Genomic DNA, 21172 nt, shown 5'->3' on the forward strand with positions numbered 1-21172 from the left:
CTATCAGGTTACGTGGTAAAACCAACTTATATTTGGTCTACATACATGGCTGTTTCTTTTCCAGTATTTCGCCAGGGTGATATTGGAACCAACTGGTATGCTGTCCTGGCAGGGTCTTTGGATGTTAAAGTTTCTGAGACCAGCAGTCACCAGGTAAGATACCTTATTCTTTTTTTGTCTTAAAGTAAGAGTTATTACTTTTTTTTTTTTTTTTTTTTTTTTTTTTTTTTTTTTTTTTTTTTTTTTTTTTTTTTTTTTTTTTTTTTTTTTTTTTTTGCGGTACGCCGGCCTCTCACTGTTGTGGCCTCTCCCGTTGCGGCTCCGGACGCGCAGGCTCAGCGGCCATGGCTCACGGGCCTAGCCGCTCTGCGGCATATGGGATCTTCCCGGACCGGGGCACGAACCCATGTCCCCTGCATCGGCAGGCGGACTCCCAACCACTGCGCCACCAGGGAAGCCCGAGTTATTACTTTTAAACGATACATTATCTCTCTGTCTTGGATGCCATCAAAATTACATTTTCCAAGCCACTTCCTCTTTCCCACAGTAAGGAGTTCAGCAAGTATGTGTTGAGTTCCTTTATTAAGTTACTCAAGAAACATATATAGTGAATGTCTTCCATGATTTGAGTATGGCGCCAGGTGTGGGAACATGCAATGCAGGAGCACATGGGCTGTTCTCCAGGAGCTTGCTCTCTATTTGGAAAATGCAACAAGGCCATTGCAGTGAGAAACTTTAGTTACATGAGGTGAAATGTGAGCAAAGGGGAAGGAGAAGCAAGTCTTCCGAGGTTTGTCCTTAGATCCTCCTCCGTCTGGTTTCCTGACTTTTCTCCGTCCTAGAAGTGATCCCCTTGTCAGCCTTTTAAGAGCTCCAGCGATGCAGCGGAAACGTGGTCGGTGCAGTCCCCCAAATATCCCTCACTTTTTCTCTACCTCAACTTGTCAAATGTGGGAGGGCCAATAATACTTTTTTTTCTAAAGTTCAGCACAGGCTTCCTTTATCCTAATCAGTCACCTCTGAGGAGCTTGGCATCCTAGTAGATAAAACTCATATTCTTCTTGCCCTCCATCCCATAATATTTGTGAATTTAAAATTGGACCCTGGGCTTCCCTGGTGGCGCAGTGGTTGAGAGTCCACCTGCTGATGCAGGGGACACGGGTTCGTGCCCCGGTCCGGGAAGATCCCACATGCCGCGGAGCGGCTGGGCCCGTGAGCCATGGCCGCTGAGCCCGCGCGTCCGGAGCCTGTGCTCCGCAACGGGAGAGGCCACAACAGTGAGAGGCCCGCGTACTGCAAAAAAAAAAAAAAAGAAAATTGTACCCAGAGTCTCCTTTCATATCTGCAGTGACTTTTGCTCCGTCATTATTCCATGCGGCCTAAATGTGCAGAACCTTCCTATTTAGAGCCAAGAACCTCTCATCTCAAAAGAACAGCCCCCTAGAGGCTACCGTCAAGCTTCAGTATGAGAATGTCCCAAGTTTATATTCACATATTCAGGATTCAGATAAAAACTGAAGGAAGAGAATTGGCTAACTACAGAATCAGAAAGAAATATCAAGGAACATCAAAGAATCAGTTAAAGGGACAAATAATCTCCAGCCAAGCACCACGTCTAAGACGGTGCTTCTGAGCCTTCTCCGGATGTGGCACACTTCGAACGAGAGAAACATTCATGACGTCCTCAACTTGAGGTTTACATTTTGTAGGAACTTGTGTGTGTGTTGGAGTTGTGGGCAGTTACCATCTAACAAGCGGATGGTTGGTAAGTGGACATTTGAAGTTTGGAGTATAGGTGCCTGTGTTCCAGCCATTGTCACGGAAGCTTAGGATCTCAGGCCAGTGCCCAAGTTCTACTTAACCAATAGTGTACCTTTTCTGTGCACCAGTGTATCAAAAGTTCCATGAGAAGCTTCCTGGAATCTGTGCCCGCTAGCCTCAGTGGTACTGTCCCTCTCCCCTCTCTCACAGGGCCAGTTTCCTCTTGGATTTCAGAGCGGCCCAACGGGGGAGGTGGGTTTTGATTCTTGTAAGCTGCCTCCGTTTCCCAGTGGGACCGAGGACAGCTAGCAATTCTTGGATATTTGTTACGTGCTAGGCAGTGTTCTAGCACTTAATAGGTGTTTACTCCTTTAATCCTCACAATAACCCTATGAGGTAGGTCACATTACTGCTTCATTTTACAGGTGAGGAAACTAAGGCCTCAAGGGATTAACTAACTTGCTCCAAGTAACATATCTAGAAATTAGGGGAACCAAGGTTAAAACCCAAGGACTTAGGCACCTGAACATACGCTCTTAGCCAACACCCTGTACTATTTGACTCCGAAGAAACACGATGAAGCGTGTGATTTCCCTCTCTCGGCTACTTCTCATCCTTTCAGGTCACCCCATGTCCTGCATCTCTGCACACCTTTTCCCTGCAGACTGCTGTCCTGGTGGGTCCCCTCCGGCCCTCGTTGCTCACAGCTGCCCCTGATGCTTCCCTTCACCCGGTCGCACTTCCGTGGATGTGCAGAGGGGACAGGACCTAGGAGAGGATGATTTTCCTTCCTCCTCTGCATGGTCCTGAATGAGTAATGATGGTGTGGGTGGAAAGTTGAAAAGAGAAAGGTGAGGAAAGAGAGGAAAGGGAAGGAAGATGCAAATTAAGGAGGAGAAAGGTGAGAAGGCAAGAAATATAAGCAAGAGAGATGAGGAAAGAATTTTAAAAAGCAGAGCAGATGTTCCTAAGGGATGATAAATAGCATCAGCAGTGACGTGCTGACACCTCAGATGTTAAAAGCTGGCATGAGATTTTGATGGTATTAGAATAGTATTTGGCCAGGGGCTGCTGGAGTGTCACCCTGGACCAATTATCTCTCACCATGGGGTGCCAGCCAAGAATAGCTGAGCAATACTTTGTTATTAGCTGTGGGTTCTTTTAAAATTTTAGTAAGTTTTTAACTTTAGATTTTAGCTGTGGTTTTTTTTTTTGTGGTATGCGGGCCTCTCACTGCTGTGGCCTCTCCCATTGCGGAGCACAGGCTCTGGATGCGCAGGCTCAGCGGCCATGGCTCACGGGCCCAGCCGCTCCGTGGCATGTGGGATCTTCCCGGACCGGGGCACGAACCCGTGTCCATCGGCAGGCGGACTCTCAACCACTGCTCCACCAGGGAAGCCCCCAGATTTTAGCTGTGGTTTTGACCTCAGCACCAATGCAGAGAAGTTTCCTGAGCTGGGCTTGCTCTTCTCTTACTTTGTTAGGAATTAGTTTTATACCAAAGCTGGCTTATTGCCTCCTCTGTGTACTTTACAGAGTCCAGCCATAATGTCCAACCAGAGTTTTCTGAATTGATTTGGAGAGTCACTAAGAAACAAGGAAAACACATTGACCTCTACATCCTGCAACCCTCCCAAGAGTAGCCTGAGACAGACAGCCTTCTAGCCAGCTCTGATGGGCAAGACAGGGTTCCAGCCACACGGAGGGAAGAAGCTAAGGAGCATGAGTGAGATGGCTGAATCTTCTCTCGTGGCAAGTTGCTCAAAGGGAGAAACAAAAAAAACCCATTTCTAGCTGCTCTAGCCTTGTAATGGACTCTGGTCTCTGCCCCCTAGAGATGTGGCCACATCAGGTCTATGGGTTAGCCAATCAGAGTAGCATCCTATGTAAGTGAGGGTTTGCCAACAGGGTGCCAACAGGATGCCAAGCAATGCCAACAGGAGATAGATAGATAGATAGATAGATAGATAGATAGAAAGATAGGTAGGAAGATAGATAGATGGATAGATGGATGGATAGATAGATAAATAGCTAGATAGATAGAGACAGATATTTCCTTTAAGGAATTGGTTTATGTGATTGTGGGGACTGCCAAGTTTGAAATCTTCAGGGCAACTGGCAGGCTGGAGTTTCAGGTGAAAGTTGATGCTGCAGTCTTGAGTCTAAAAGCTGGAAACTCAGGCAGAAGTTCTATGTTGCATTGTGGAAGCAGAATTTCTTCTTTGGGAAACCTCAAGGGAGACCTATGTGCTCTCAAGGCCTTCAACTGATTAGATGAGGCCCACCCACATCATGGCAGGTAATCTGCTTTACTTAAAGTCTACTGATTGCAAATGTTAATCACATCTAAAAAAATACTTTTATAGCAAAATATAGACTGTTTGACTGAACAACTGATTACCATAGTTTAGCCAAGTTGACACACAAAATTAACCATCCTATACCCCTGTCATGGGGAGCAAAATGAGATTGGGCAATGGGCCATGGGAGGAGAAGCAAGAAAAGACCTGGAATTCCTAGAGACCAGCAACAGCATTGCTAAGTGCCTTCACGTGTCACACTGTGTTAGGGGTTCCGTGGATGTTAACTGTCTTTATCTTTAGTTATTCATGTCCTATTTGCCAGGGGCTTGAAAACAGGGCTCAGAGACCTTAGGTATAACTTTCCTGGGGCCACACATATGTACGTGGCTAAATTAAGAATTGAATTCACTCGACATTTCAAAATGAAGCTTACTGGGTTTTACAATAATTCTGTGTTTGGTAAAGGAAGATAAATTTCTGTGGCTTATAGAACAATTTTGGATACCTCCTAGATGCTTAACAAATACCTATTGGAATGTGAGCAACTCTCTAATTTTGTTTACTTCCTGATTTCAAGTTTTTTTTCCAATTTCTTTCACTTAGTAAGTCGCCATGCATCATATGAAACCTCATGCAGCAGTATTAATATTTTTTGTAGGAAAAAGAACCCACTGCAAGTCGTCACAGTTTTCTGGCTAATTACTACGTTGACCGTTGTCTGCCCAGAGGAGTTGTTAATGTCCGCCACTAAGTAGATAAAGCAGAGTCCTTACTGATCTCTGAAGGACAGTTTTATGAGGCCACATTTTTTAAAATTTGTATTAAATCTGTGGGTTTGTTTTCCCCCTGTGTATGTAAAGAAAGTTTGGTTATATTGTGGAATCTTTGCTGGGACTAACTGTATCTGCATATTTTCGGTCTCTGCGGACCAAAAATGTCAGTGCTGGAAAATTCCTGGACAGTGGCTTTAGAGGTACATGGCTATAAAAGAGAAGTATTTCCTTCTTTTTACTGCTTGACTTAGCAAAATAAACTCATTTTAGTTTTATGAAATGCAGGCAAGAAAAAAAAAAGAATTGAATTCACATCTGACACACTCCAAATTTCATGTTCTTCCTGCTGTTCACACACGAAAAACGGTGGGCAGGGGGCAGTAAAAGAAAAAGGAGAAAAGTTAAAAGAGACTAAGAGGGAATTAAGGAAAGAAATGAGGTAACAGCAAAGAGTCAAATCTTCAAAAGCGGTTAGGGCAGTTTCTTGCTAGCCTGCCCCTCCATTTCCTTTCCTCAAGTCTCACCTTGCCCTGCATGCCTCTCTTCTCATCTGAGAGTCAGAAGTCAGAGGAGATGGTGGTGGTGAACTGCCAACCTCATCTCTGAGTTGCGGCTCCTCAGTAGGGTTTTAGCTGAGCCGGAATGGTGAGACAAGGGCAGGAATGGCTAATGGTAACAGGGCGCCCACTAGAGGCAGCTTTGTGCAAAGCACTTTACAAGTTTTATTTCACTGGCTACTCCCTACATCGCCTTCCCCATTCAGTGCTATTATTAGTCTCATTTTACAGGTTACACAGCCATTAGGTGTCAGAGCCAGTTCTTTGTGATTCGAGGGCTCACGTTCTTGACCCTCAGGGTTGTACAGGTGCCATCCGGAGGGTGGGAAGGGGAAGGGATAAAGTGAGGGCTGCACAGTTCAGCGATGACGAGTGTGTAGAGAAGCAGCTTTTCCCCTGCAGCTCCTGCAGCCACCCTCCTCATTTCCGATTCCAGCTCAGAACTCAGAGCTCCACGCCTCACCTCCAAGCCCCCCCTGAGGCGTGCTGCTGGGGAAGGCCCGCTTCTCACCCTCTGCTGGGCTGCCCCTGGCATGTGGGCCCTCCTGCACCACCTTTCAGGCCTGGACGCGCACAGTGAAATGAGCGTGGCCCATCTCTTCAAAGGGTTTCTAGGTTAGAGGGTGGGAGAGGTGTTGATGGGATGTGTAGGGGGTTGAGAGAAAAGGAGGAGCCTGACTTGGATGATGAGGTGGGTGGTGATGCCACTGATTGAAATAAGAAACACATGAGGAAGAAAACCCTTCACAGATTCTGGTACAGTATTTTTATGGCATTTATTAGGTACTATTGATTTGGGGGGAATTTCTTCTGAAAAAGAATCACCCTATTTCTTACGTGTGATAGGAAGATATAACTATAACTTCAAGAATACACAGAGCAGAAGTATTTTATTTGCCTCGTAAGTTCATGTTACTTTCCTGCCTGTTTCGATATATTACTTTTTCTCCCTTCCCATCATTCCTCTATACTTCTCTGCTCACCAGAGTAGGAAGACTCACTTCTTGCTCTCTGTGTGACTGGCTTGGCAGGTTCTTCTTGAATTCTTTGGACCTCCCGTGGAGGGTCACCCTTATTCTCACTGGCCATACACTACGAGCAGAGTAGTATTGAATCTCATCAAGTGCAAAGCATTTCACTTGCACTCTTTTGTTTGAGCCGCTCTGTTAGGTCGACCCAGCTGTGTTGCATCTTGCTTAGGTCACAGGTGAATGAGTTGCCCACTCAGGAGGACACAGTGGTAGCCCATAGAGCTGGAAGTCACCTGACTTCCTTACCCAATCCAGTGCTCTGCCCGAGCCACGCTGAGGTTAGCCACACGAGGGACCATCTGCCTGGGGAGGAGGCTACGGGTATAAAGGGCGCTTCGCCCCGGGCGCTGCCGGTACGCACGCATGGTGGTCACGGGGGTGTGTGGCGCCTTCTTCATCCCCTGGGGTCACGCCGATGCCCAACGTTATAACAAAGAAAGCTCTTGATTCCGCATTTGGGAGAAGGAGGAAAACAGAAACACGCCGGTAAGTAATAAAATCTTCAGGCCCTTTCCTGGCAGGGGAGGGCGGAGGGGAAAAGCCATGGGGCTGCGGGCAGCCAGATGGCTCGCCTCCTGGTCTTGTTTGGGGTCAGCCCAACCAGTCAGTGTAGAAGCACAATGTGTGCCAGCCGGGGAGGCACGACCTGGCGCACTGATGCTGCCCCTCCCTGTGTCCGCTCCCAGCTCGGGACCGGCAACCTGGGGTACAGGAGCCTGCCGCGCGCTGGCTGGGACCAGCTTCTCTGCCTCTCACGCAGTTAGGCCTACGCTCTGCTTCCCCGCCTTCTCTTCACCTGCGTCTCCCCAGTCCAAAGCCTCGAGCGCGGACCGGGGTAGGGGAGAGACAAAAGCCTCCGGATGAGGAGAGGGACGTGGGCCGTACCTGCCCGAGACCTTCCCCGAGGAGCTGGTGCCACGGTGCTTTCGTTTCTTGCGTTACAGCCTTGAAACCATGGGTGTGCTAAGAACTCTGGGAAGTACATGGATTGTTCCATTCCTGTTATTACGGCGAACTTTTATTAGAGACCGTCCTTGGAAATGTCTTCCTGTAATTTATATTGATCCCACTACTCCGTAAAACAAAACCTACTTGGGAAGTGCTCCTGCCCCTGTGTGTCCCTGTGCGGCTGTCAGAGGCCCCTCTCCCAGCTGCCCAGCCGTTTTCCTGCCTGGCCGTGCGTTGTCTTACCCCCTGAAACTGAGAATGCCCAGCAAGGGGCCCTGCCCACGGACCGCCTCACTATCCCCGAGTGTCCCAGCCTGGCTCACGTGCTCGTGTAGCACAGATTCTGCTGGGGATATATCCTCCAGTTCCCAGCGAGACCTGTCCCCACCCTCGGTTTCTTACCTAAGCCGAAGCAGGACGCGCAGGCCTTCAGATGCCCACAGCTGAACTCGAGTGCTCAGGAAGCTGCCTGTCTCCGGTGCCTATTTAACTTAACGGGCTAAGAGCCAGGGATTTTACATTCCCACTGGAATGAATAATAGCAATACTATGGGTGGACTTTTTCATGTTTAATTGGATTTCAGGTTAGGAGTGAGCATTGGAACAAGTTATAGAACAAATACGGAGCTTAAAAACAATAAGTAGTTTAAAAAACCGCAAATACCCAGCTGTGTGGTGGGGAGGGGAGGGGCCAGCGAGACAGGCTCCTTCTTTTCTCTGCAGATTTTATAAGTGAGGAGCCTCTTTGGCATGGTAACTATTTAAATCCTAAAAATAAAGTTTTAAACTAATCTTTACACCAAAAAAGTATAACAGTTCCCCAGTCATATGAAAGAAGAATTTCTGATGGTTGCAGAGCAAATAGAAGTTCATACTGCAAAATAGGGAATGGGATGCTTTATTAATTCATTAAAGCTTTTATATTTCTATAACAGACGCTTATTTAAAGTGTTACTATTTACTTAATGCAGTGCACAATGGTTTAAATCGGACCTCTTTCGAAATCCTCAGCCACTTAATTGCTGAGTGACTGTGAGCAAGTTAGAGCACGTGTAAGTTAGAGATACTAGTTCCTGCCTTACATTGGTTAATGTATATAAAGCATTTAGTACGAAGCTTGGCAAGGAGCAGGGCTTCCGTGCTTTTTTATTACTACTTGGAAAGAAAAGTTGGTTGCCTAAAGTGGAATGCTGTTGGTTGCAATGTTGTCATTTCACCACGAGAGGGCAGTGCTAGAATAGAAAAAGCAGGAAATGCACTTGGTATTCGAAATGGCAAGTTTAACAATGCTGTTCAGCCATTTCATGGGATCAGAGAATGGGGCTGAGCTTGGCCTTGGTCATCACTTTATTCATCTTTTCATCAGTCTCTATAAAGTTGTCTGGCGATTTTTAGCCAAATTTTTGGAAAATGGTCTCTTACTGGTTCTCTCCCCAAAGTAAAATGTGCTTTTTTTTTTAAAAACCCTCTGTCTATACAACAAAGATGTTTTTAAGCGTTGCATATTTGTTTGTAAAATTTGGAGGATAGGCATGTTTCTCTGTCATGTTGCTTTATCTTTCCCCGTCTTTGTTTTTGTCTGATTCTTTGGTTCATTCTCATTTCACCCCATTATTTTCAGACCTTGCTGTCATTTGGAAACATTTTCTGAACCCACTTATCAAGCCAATAAAACCTGAAAGATGCCAAGTCTAGAGTGGTTGTTTGTAATCTCTTACTACTTGTCTGTGCTTAGGTCACACTCTTTGTTAGGATCTGATCAGAGTTTGTTTAGCATCCTGCCTGGGGCATCCGAGTACTGTATTTAGTTTTGTTGCATGTAATTCAGGGTTTGGGCGGAGGCAAGACAGGGCCACAGTGTAGTACAGACTGGCTCTCTGCTGAAACGGGGCTGGCCTCCCGGATTTAGTTATCAGATGCTAATGCGAGTCCATTCTCACTGAACCTTCCAGCAGCCAGCTTGCCTGATCTTGTGCTGTGTCTAACACCGATTCCAGGGAAGTGCTCTCAAAGTAATAGAGCTTGTCTTTGCTGTTTGTTAGGAAGAAAAACACATTTGTCTTAGTATTTTGTCTTCCTGCTTGGTAGTAAATCCTTAAGGCTGCACATACGCCCTAATGTCTTGACAAATTCAGACACTAGGTTCCATTAAACTTCTATTTTCTAAAAGGACTTGAAGCACTTCGTAAATTCCAGGACTAAATTCCAGCTTATGAAATAAACTTAATGGCAAGTGTTGCCTATAGGCCTAAAATAAAAATTGTAAAAATACTTGCTTTGTAAAAGTTTGTTTCAGGGTGTACACACTTAAAGGACCAGTTTGTTCCTTGATGTTAACCCAACATGTATCCAAAACAATAAATATGCGGTGAGACAATTAACTTCTTGAGCTACTAATAAGGAAGTGAGTTAAATATGCATGATTAAAAATAAGATACCCCTCTGGGCTTCCCTGGTGGCGCAGTGGTTGAGAGTCCGCCTGCCGATGCAGGGGACACGGGTTCGTGCCCCGGTCCGGGAAGATCCCACATGCCGCGGAGCGGCTGGGCCCGTGAGCCATAGCCGCTGAACCTGCGCGTCCGGAGCCTGTGCTCCGCAATGGGAGAGGCCACAGCAGTGAGAGGCCCGCGTACTGCAAAAAAAAAAAAAAAAAAATAGGATACTCCTCAAAGTTACAGGGCAGTCCAAAAATTGATGTACTTAACACAGAATTCTTCTAATGTATTGTTTTAAATTTCATCAGAATGTCTAACTTGTGTAAATTAGATTTCAGCTGCTGCTCATAGACCTCATGTGCAAGGTCCGTGTTTATTAGCTTGGATATCAGTGACGCATAACCGTGGACTTTCTTAACACCATTCCTATGTCCATACTGTAGTAATGTTCATAACGAAACAAACAAACAAAATACCTCCTATGAGAATGCCTACTTTAAGGAAACCCAGTATACTGTAATCCAGACATTCAAAGCAGATAAATTAAGGGGTGATTACTTGCAGTGCAGAAGGATTCTTTGATTTACAGCAGGACTCTTCAGAAGGGTTCCTTTGAATACACGCTCCCCCAGAGAGCTGAAGTGTTTTGCAGATCATTCAAATCACTTGACATCCGGACTGGGGGACAGAGAAACTTGGAATTTAAGTGTTGAAAAAGCCATCATTAATTGGAGATGAACGCAAAATGAATAAGAGATTCTCTGTTACTTAAATAGTAGAAAAATACACTTTGCTTTTTAGACATGTAGATAACCATATTTATATACATGTATAGGTTAAGTCAGAAATATTTTCCATTTTTGATGGAGCACCTGTGTGCCAGGAACCGTATTGGACTATCTATCACGTATACTGAATTCTGCTAATAATCGAACGAGAAAGATTGTGCCCATTTCGTAAGTGAGGATACTGAGGCTCCTGGGAGCATTCTACCCAAAGCCCAGGATTAGTAATTGGCAGAAATGAGCTTTCAATCTGGGTCTGCAAGGCGCATCCTCTTCTCCCTATGCTGCCTCCAGGGCACTTCCCGCTCGGTGTGAAATGTGGAGACTCTGGTGCCTCCAGGTGTGTGTGCTTTGCCTGACGCTCCCTGCCTTCCAGCAGGGCCAGATTGTTGACACCTTTGTTAACTTACCTAACACCAACTTTTAGGAGCAGAAGTAACCAGACCCTACCTATTCTGCTGAAACACATACCATACCAAGATATTGCTCCTGACTTCAGTTGGTGCCCACCTGGGCAGGAGGAGAACCTGTAAGCTGGGGGCTGCCCACGGTGGAGGTGGGCACCTTCTAGAGGGCATGTGCAGGTGCTCCTGGGCAGGAGGTGGGGGAGGACGCAGGAGGTGGAAGCAGCACAGCCCCCAGGTGAGCAGGTGAAGGGCTGAGGCAGGTCTAACATGATGGGTGGGGCCTGGTGATGGGCAGGGGGGCAGGAAGCAGGCTCCGTGATGGAGCTGGGTGGCCAGGCTGACGACGAGGCCCGGTATTAGAAGGGTGCCAGAGAGGAGCCAGGGCCTGGGGAGTGCTGTCACAAAGAGGCAGTCTACCACTTTGAGAAGAATTAGGATACCGGCAGGTTATCGGGACAGAGACGCAGAAAGATAGAAACCCAGTTTCTCCAACTGATGTAGGAGCTCCGTTAGTAGAACAGGGCACAGGATCAGAGTGGGCAAAGCAAAAATGCAGATGCGATTCTTAGTTTCTGGCTTTGGTTGCTTGCATTTCTCCTGAGTAAGGGGGTCAGAGCCCCAGCCTGGAATGGATTTGATCCTCTAGGTGAGGGTCAAGTGGGCCCCAATGTTGGGATTAGAGGGTTGAAGGGGGAGCAGTGCCAAATGTGTGGTATTTTTCTGGTGATTTGGAATTATTAGGTATTCAATCTGTGAATTGGCTGATTGAGAAAAGAACCTGTATGGATTAAATTAATAATCAGTTTTCCTACTGAACCTTAGAGGTTCTTAAATTTCATATAATACGTTAGGAAGTATATGGGAAGTAATTAGATTGACTAGTTTCTAGCCTCAACTCTTCTACCTGTTAGCCGCACTTCACAAATTACTGAATATCTTTGAGCCCGATTTTCCTCAACCTATAAAATAACAATCCCAGTGTTGCAGGATTGCTTCAATACTACCACCGGTAAGAATATCTTTATTAAGCATTTCTCTTGAGTCAGGCATGGTGCAAAGCACTTAAATACGTTATCTCCTTTAACTGCTGTGAAGAATTAATGAGACATCATAGTCAAGACGCCTGGCCCAGTGCATGGTATATAGTACTCCACGCACACACGTGGAGATCCACGTGAATACTGACGCACAGGAGGATAAGTACTATTAAGGGTGACTGGGTAATTCAGTTTTTAGAAGGTGGGAGGAGTGATCAGGTGGACTCACAGATGAGAGAGAGCTGGATCCGATTGCAGGAAGAAACCAGGTATCATCAGTAATGTGTCATAGGTAATTCTTTTTTTGAGAGCCCATCACTGCTAGTTATGTAGTAGAATTGGCCTTGGAGACCCAGGATGCTTTACTAACACAATGAAGTCTTCCCAGGTGTCACCCAAGGGATATTGCACTTAAGATGTGTCTGATGCAAAGCAGTCAGTGATAAGCTGGTCTCTGTTGCTATTGTAGGATCTCTCTGGGAATGCTGGTTAAGCCCAATACCTCCCCAGAGGTCTCAGTGTAACTTGGGACTCAGGGCCACATTTAGTTAACCCAGTCTCCTGTTTCTCCAGGAGCTAACCTGGAGACAAGGATTTGGCTGCCAGTGGTTTTTATGGAGGAAACCCCAGGAAGTGTCGTAAGGGAGTGGGAAGTTGACAGGAGGAATGAGGAATGCCTATAAAAATGTGTAGGTAAGGAGTTCAGCTACGGGCACCTGGGCTCACTCCTTCCGGGGGACCCTCTAAGAAACTGGGTAGGGTAGGAAGCCGGCGTATTTATCTCGCTCCTCTCATGCCTCTTTGGAAGATACACCTTACAGGCATTAATTGCCCAGCACGCTGCCCTCAGGTGGAGCAATGCAGATGAAAGGGGAAGCCGAGCATATATGTGGGAACTGTCCAGAAACCTACAACTGCCTTCGAGGGTGGGAGAAGGGGGTGGGGGAATCTGGCAGGGCTCCAGCAGCATCTGCTAAACCCACCTTCATACTTGAAGACACTCAGATTTTTAGTATATGTGCTGCCGAAGCGAGCACGACACTCAGATTTTTAGATCGTCATTTCATATCTGAAAGTCCCCCCAAATAGATTGCCATGTTAATGTAAAATGGGCCATCCCTTCACTGTTGATGTTTCACAGTCCTTGCCGATTGCTTTCTTCAGTCTTCCTCACTGTAAGTATTTCCTTTCAGGTAACCTTTCTGAACATTAGTCAGCAATTGAGCAGAAAATAAGTGTCTGAATAGTGCCTGTCTAGTCAGTATCGAGGCATGAGCAGATCTCTAGAGGACGTGTGAGTTTAAAGGAATAGTGGTGTTCCCTTCAGAGATGGGCGCTTGCAGCTGCAGGCAAAGGCATGCATTTAAGCATCTCCACAGGGTTTCAGGCTTGGAACTCTGACCCGCAGGGATCTGGTGAGCTGGGAGCGTGCACTAAAATAAGAGTGTGTCGGCTCCTCTGACTCACATTCCCCGGGGCTCACATTTATCCTGCCTTTCAACTTATTGATACATACTGAGCAACCATATTGGTTCTGCCACCTGAGAGGACATTTGAATGTCAGTGTCTTTATTTGGTAATTATCTTCTACTGCACATTGCAAGTCCCCGCCTGGAATTCAAATGCAAACATAGGCCTCGCCCCTAGGGACTATAAAGGGAGTGATTCATCTTCAGGGTGAAGATGTTCTTCTTAGGACTTTCTTCTTCCCTGTGCCCAATTATCCCAGTTGCCCAATCCACGCTTCCCAGATCCATTCAGATTTCTAAGTAAATTTGTCCTAAAAATACCGAGTCTGCTGAAAGTCAAGTTTGAAGTTGCAAGTAACGCTTCTTTCAGGTGAGGTTTTATAGTCCTACTTTCAAAACCATATCTTGTATTTGTGATTCCCTGTCCTTACATTTGAGAGGATGGGGTCTGAAGGAGGAGAAGAAGACAGGTCGGATCCCACACTCAGCTCTGGTGGGAGAGCACGGGATACTGGGAGTAAGCCCAGGTGCTGGACGGAATGACGGGGGCTGGTGCCCCTCTGCACAGAGGTCCTGACGCACGGAGCTACATACACTGAGGAGGGCACTTGGCAGCACTAGCATGACTACGTGTTGTTACGTGTGAGCAGGCAGGTGTCATGTTAAACTCTCTAGGGGAAACCCAAGAATAATTTGTCTTTTGTCATCATTACAAGAGCTGCTCACTAGCAAGAAGATGGGCTCACGCGACTGACCTTCACAGGCTGTGTCTTTGTATACCTTTTGGTGACACATGGTGACAGGTGTCGGGGATAGGAGATGAGAGATGGAGAAGACAACTTATTCCGTAAAAGTCTACAGCAAGCTCACGAAAAACAGATCTGCATAGTTCTTGTGCATTATACTTTGTAGCTAATCGTAGATAATTGAGCTCCATGGATAGTGGCAGTAGTAATACGTATGGTTCATCCCTGTCAGGTTTTAAAATAGAAATTTACACTGGAAAGTATAAATTAGGCTAAGAGGATTCTTTCTGAAGGGTCCAGATGATTAAAAAAAAAAAAAATGAAGTAGGCTAGTGGATCTTTAAGCGAACCCGTAGTCTAAAGAATTTGTGAAAGTCTGTGATTTATCATAATCCATCTTGTGTCTTTACTAGAACCTGAAAATTACTCAGAAGTATCTGACATGCTGGGTATTGATATTTCAGCCCTGGGAGTATTTTTCTGACTGAGTTTGTTAACAGCTGCCTTTCTGGAAAATTTATTAACAGGCCATTTTTATGTTTCCCCCTGATCTTTCATTCTCTTCTGAGATATTATTGATTTTATTTTCCTGAACACAATTTTAAATGGTAACATCTGTGCAGAAGCAACTTGCTATGGTTCAGGGAACTGGGTTCTTATGGGCATTTGTGTTAGTAATGCGATTACAAAGTCACTAACTTGATCTTAATAACATTTGCCTGTTATCGTGTATTAGGTGCACGAAAGGAAAACTGTACTTTCTAACTCAGGATTACCCTTGTGTATCTCCCTTAGTGGATAGTACCTTTTGCAAAATTAACGTCCAGGTGATCTTGAGTGACTGAATTACTTGAAACTAGTTAGGATTAAATCCAAGAATATTCGCCCATGTTGCATGCAGAAAGGAAATTACTTTCTTAGTACACCTTACACTTTTAAATCATTGATTCAGGACATTTTATCAGCTGGCCACACAGCACTTCACTGGGTGCTGCTTTTACTCTATCGTGGCTGAGGGGGGCAGCGTGATACAAGAAGCTGGGAATCTGTAGTCAGATAGTCACAATTGGAACCCGGCTGTGTTACTTACTATCTGTGTGAACTCGGGCCTCGTGAATCCACCATTCTGACCCTCAGTTTCCTCATCTCTTTAAGACAGACTGACATAACAGTATCCCCGTTCCGGTTTCTTATTTAAATATCGTTAACTGTACTCTCTCACTAAAAAAGCTGAGTTCATCTTCAAACGATTTCCCCCGTTTTCTAAGAGTGAGTAGTCATAGAAAAAGATAACCATGTCCACAGAAAGACGTGCACAAGATTGCTAGCAGCCTTATTCATAATATCCCCAAACCAGAAACAACCCAAATGTCCACGAATAGGAGAATGGATAAGCACATTGGGGCATACCCTTGCAATGGAAAACTATTCGTCAGTGAAAGGAAAAAACTACTGATTCACGCAACAACATGGTTGAATCTTACAGACGTTACGTTAAGCAAAAGAAGCCAGACACCAAAGAGGGCATATTGTCTGATTCCTTTTACGTGAAGTCCTAAAACTGGCAAAATTCCTTTACGGTGATAGAAATCAGAGCATCAGTTGCCTCTGAAAGGAGGGTCCTGACTGGAAAGGGGCACGAGGGAACTTTCAGGGGTGATGGAAATGTTGTCTTGCCTTGGGTGGTGATTACACGGTGTATATATTTGTCAAAACTTGTTGAACTGTGCAAGTGAATTGACTGTTATATTGTATAGAAATTAGTTGACCCTTGAACAGGACGGGTTTGGACTGTGCGGGTTCACTCATGGCGGAATTTTTTCAATAGTAAATACTACAGTACGACATGATCTGTGGCTGGTTGAATCTGCTGATGTGTAGGAACCACGATATACTCAGCTTTTCTACTGTGTGTGTGCAGGGCTGGGGGTTGGCACCCCTAACTCCCCCGCGGTTCAAGGGTCAACTATATACTTCAAAGAAAAGACAACTCATCCACTGGCAAAATGTTTGCTTTTCTAATGACCAGTTTTTTGGATTCTCAGGATGCAGTGACCATCTGCACTCTGGGGATTGGGACAGCCTTTGGAGAGTCCATTCTGGACAACACTCCCCGCCATGCGACAATTGTTACGAGGGAAAGCAGTGAACTTCTCCGCATCGAGCAGAAGGACTTCAAGGCACTATGGGAGGTGAGCCCCAAGACTGCTTTGTCAGTTAACGTGGTTGCAGAAAAGAAAGAGAGCTGCCACATGGATGATGGCATTAGAGTCAAGCCTTAATGTGCTCTGTTCTGAGCCGGTGGATGGAATTTAATTTTCAAAACTTGTTTTTGAAATGAGTGAATGAAAAAGCCATTTTGACACAAGATGTCTTTCCTTTTTTTTTTTTTTAATGTAGTGCTTGCTCAATTTTCTGTGGTTTGACATACATTATAATTATTTCTTGAATGACCATAGAGTGTTTTATGTATAGAGTGTTTTTATGTATTTCCCCCCTCCTATTCCACAGATGTGTTCTTAACCGGGGAACAAAATACTTTGACATTTTCTTTGGCATTTTCAAAATCATCATTGACATGTTCCCTGGGAAAGTGGAATGAATGGGGTTAACATCTGCTTCATTTAAATGCTTTAAAAAATGATGTGCCCTGTAATAAGGTATGGGAAACGAGGGACGTAAAGATGGCTGGTTACTTGCCAACTTCAAAATGCACGGATAGCACAGCAGTGGATGGAGGCAGCTGGTCCTGGTGGCTTGTGCATTTCCCGCTGCTTACCGGCGCCCTTTAGGGTACCACGCTCATTTACAAGAAGGACGGGGAAGAAATCATCTTACACGCATTCACGGTAAATGGAGTGCTTAGAAAGGCCCTTGCGTCCTTTACGCTCATTCCTTTTCAGTTCTTCAAGCTTCTGATTTTTACCTGTGGCTGTTCCTTATCTTTGTCCTTGGCTCAGTACGTCCAAGCGTTAACCCATCGAGCTGGCAGGCTTCGCCACTTGTCCCAGTGTGGCTAAGATTTTAAACCTGATCTAAAAAGAATTTTGTGTAATCACATAGTTTCCTCCAGAGCCAAACAAATGACAGATGCATTAAGGGAGCAAACCTGTAGGTGAATGAGTGATGCTTTGCCTTGAAAGTCCTGCAAAGCCTTGGAAGGTCTTGGTGGTGAAACCTGTTACTTTTATTCTTGGCAGTAGTGAATAAATTGCAGGGTTACTTGTTTGAAATGTTCCTCTTAGAAAATATTAAAGAGCTCCAACTGCTCTGTAAAGTTCAGAGACAAAAGCGAGTTTTATGAAGGCAGAGCTAAAGTAGGTTTGCATGAGGTGTGTGCGGAGAGGTTTTCTGTCAATTAAAAGGGACCAAACTTGAGGCAAATAAGTCGCTTTTTGGATCTTTTCATTTAAAAGGTGAGCTGAAAAGTCTTTTCCAAAAAGAAAATTCGGAAGACTGGTTTAAGAACAAAAATGACTCCAATTGTGATGTATGTCATTATAACTGCTTTTGTCTGTGATGACTTATTCAAGTTGCTGGTGGAGGATGGTTTGTGGCAATATTTAAAAATTTATTTTAATTAGGAGGCCTCAGTGCTGCGAAGAAAGTTCCTGAGAAGTTGCTACCTGTGAACATTTTTAAAAATTTATTTTTAAAAATTTCGGGACTTCCCTGGCTGTCCAGTGGTTAAGACTCTGTGCTTCCACTGCAGGGGGCATGGGTTCGATCCCTGGTCAGGGAACTAAGATCCCGCATGCTGTGTGGCATGGCCAAAAAAACAATTTATTTAAGAAATTTTCAGACGTTCGGAAAATCAAAAAGGATAATACAATGAACGACGTGTACACTCCCACCTAGTTCAGCAGTTGGTAACATATTTGCTTCATCTGGTTTTGCTGAACCACTTTAATGTAAACGACAGGCATCACGACATTTCATCCTATATATTAGCATATTTCTCCAAAAAATCAGAATATCCTGCTACATACCCATAATACCATTATTTCACCTACAAAACTAAAGCTAATATACTAATGTCATCTATATCCAGTCCACAGTTCAAATTTCCCCATAAATATCCAGAAATAAATACATTTATTCCATAAGTATTTTTATATCTGTTTTATTTCAAACCAGACTCAAATAAAGAACCATGTGTTAACATTTGATTGTTATGTCTAAGTCAGTCTCTCCCCACCCCCCACCCCGCCCCCGCCCTCTCTCTCTGTCTCTCTTTCTCTATGACACTGACTTGTTAAAAAGGCCAGGTCAGTTTCTCCCAAATTCAAGGTTTGTCTGATCATTTTCTCATGGTATCTTTTTTTGTACCCCTACCCCAGGGTTTCCTGTGAACGGAAGTTAGAGCTAAATGTTTTATTAGGTCAAGCCAAACGGTTTCGGCAAGAAGTCAAAGGTGATACTGAGTACGTTAGGATGCTCTTAATGTCTGGATGCCTCACTGTAAGTGATGCATTGGTTTGATTTGTTTGATCCCTTGGTTGGATTGTATCTGAGTATATTTTAGGGCTGGTTTTCACAGAGATTTCCCATAGAGGAAAATTATTAAATGGGGCTCTTGATGTTGAAGGTGGTCCTTAGCATCCCAAACCTTGCCACGTGATTTTGTATCTGCGTGGGTCCAACCCCTCATCTGTAACCTCAGAGCGTGATTCTGGTCTTCTCTGTCAGTGACTTAAGTGAGCTGAAAAGGATGGAGAGGGTTTTTAGACTGACCTCTTATTTTACCGGTTGGGTTTTGGAAGCTCATAGTGAGCAAGAGATTAGTAAGATATTTCATTTTTATTTACCTGTTCGTGCAACCAAGCACAGAGTACAAATAAGATGCTCCATCAACGTTTTAACTGGCTAAAGTGAGAATGCAAGGAACTCCATTACCTTGCAACCTGTGTGAACCAGAACTTTATTAATGGGCACACTTGTGCATATACTGTACATGATGATCCGAAGAAATTGTGGAATTCTAAATTACCTCTCGAGCAAAGAAAATTGACTTATGTTTATTCCACTATTCATTTATTCAGCAAATACTTAGTGAGAATCTCCTGTGTGTCAGGTCTGGCTATAGCAGTGAAGAAGATTGACAGGGCTCCTGCTCTCTGGGCCAGGGCTTCTGCTCTACTTGGAGGAGAGAGAAAATAGACTAGCAAGTCAATAATATTATTTCAGAGTATAATATATCATTATCATTAAGTGAATTCTATTTCTGTTCTTTGCATAGAGGTGATCCATTGATGGCATATGTAACACTAATCTGTTAGCAAAATATTGGATAACCAGAACACCTATTTCCTGATTATGTCAGATAACAGAGTCTATAATTCAGCCATTCATCACACTGGTACGTAATATCTGTAAGCAACATTAAAACCCAAGCTCATGCTGTCAGCTGAAGTTTAACTTAGATCTGGTAGCCAAATATCAAAAGGGAAGGATGACATAGCTTCAGGATTCAGGTAGAAGCCTCACTGAACCATGAAATGGCAGAAAGAAGGCAGCAGAAAGCTAAGCTGGATCCTGCCTCTCCTATCAGCATGGTAAGGAGCTCACTGTTAGGCCATAGTTCCCACACGGTAGAAGTTAGATCATCTGAATCATGGGTCTAAATTTGCACGTTCATCTCATTTGCCTGCTTACTTTTGAGGAATGTCATGGTGGGCCCATGGTGCGGCAAGCACTCCTAGATTGAGGTTTCCCTCCTTATCTATGCCTTTGATGTCACTTAAAGTGGTTGACAAGGACCAGGAATCTGAGTTACTTCTAACCAGGAAAATTACGGTGTGTAATCGCTAACAGGTAGCACAGTCTACAAGTAGCTCTTTAATAGGCTGAACGAATAGGCTATTTTAAATCTTACACTTGAGACTTCAGTGGCAACAGAGAGCTAGGTAACCCTGCTTCCTTTCCTGACCAAAGGCAAGTTTCCTCAGCTCTCCGCAGATACACACCCAGAGAACTACACCTGAGATTTTGAAATCCTATTCAATTTCATCCCCAGCCCTCTTGCTTTATGTTGTAAGTCAAATTGGTAGCACCCAGAGTATTTTTTTTAAATTATTGTCATAAATGTGACCAGAGGCATTATTTCAGTTGTCTATATAAATATATCAAAAATAAATAAATATTCCCCAAGATGTAACTAAGGAAGCAGCTTGATGCTTTTCTTTGTACCCTATATCTTTCCTAATGAAAACTTTCTCTCCTCTTTCCTTTCCATGTTTCAGTTGCCAATTTATGATCATATTTGAGGGAGCTGGGATCTCCATCTCAAAGTCAGGTCATATTTTCTTAGCTTAAGTGAATTACAGTAAATTTATTCAGAGTTGGTCAATAATGCTTCCCTCTTTTCATGCCTCTTTGATATTAGAACTTAATAAAAAATATTAACTAGGGTATAAAACGTCTCACTTTTCAATAGCATCTCGGGAGAGTGAGTGAGAGAGAAAGGAGAAAGTTGAATTTCATTCAGAAAAAATTAATTTAAGTCTTGGAGTACCATTTTTAGTTCTTGAGAATTGTAATTGAAACTCTTTGACCCTAGTGGCATTGCATACCCTCAGTAAGGAAGTTAAATGGCAAAGTAGTTAAGTGTAGGCTTGGGAGTTTTAAGCCGTGATAATCTTGGATCAAGTGTTAATGAGTATCTATGGTTGCTGGTGGCTCTTGGAATAAATAAATACGGATTTACTGTCCAATTCCATGAATTTCTTCTCAGCAAATATAGTCTAATGTTTCCAGTGGTTAGAACAACGACAGGGAGTGTTTTTTGTTTGCTCTCTGACTTTCTGTCTAACATCGTGGATGAAGATGCTTTTAGGTTTGCAGCATGTCTTGTCATCTTTACGTGGAATATGCCAAGTACATGGACTTGTATGAGGAGATGAGTCCAGTGTGTTCAGAGA

At 44.3% G+C, this 21172-nt stretch overlaps 1 protein-coding gene across 9 annotated transcripts in view; it reads left to right on the plus strand.

The window, feature by feature from the left end:
- The window catches only part of RAPGEF4 (Rap guanine nucleotide exchange factor 4), a 321867-nt gene that overhangs the window by 59785 nt on the left and 240910 nt on the right, over positions 1-21172 (plus strand). For all 9 annotated transcript variants that reach the window (XM_065880400.1, XM_065880401.1, XM_065880405.1 and 6 more), the window contains 2 exons: positions 65-153; positions 16298-16444. In XM_065880400.1, coding sequence (XP_065736472.1) covers positions 65-153; positions 16298-16444 — 236 coding nt within the window. The remainder of the gene's footprint in view (positions 1-64; positions 154-16297; positions 16445-21172) is intronic.

Source organism: Phocoena phocoena, chromosome 7 (assembly GCF_963924675.1).
Source record: "Phocoena phocoena chromosome 7, mPhoPho1.1, whole genome shotgun sequence".
NCBI lineage: Eukaryota > Metazoa > Chordata > Mammalia > Artiodactyla > Phocoenidae > Phocoena > Phocoena phocoena.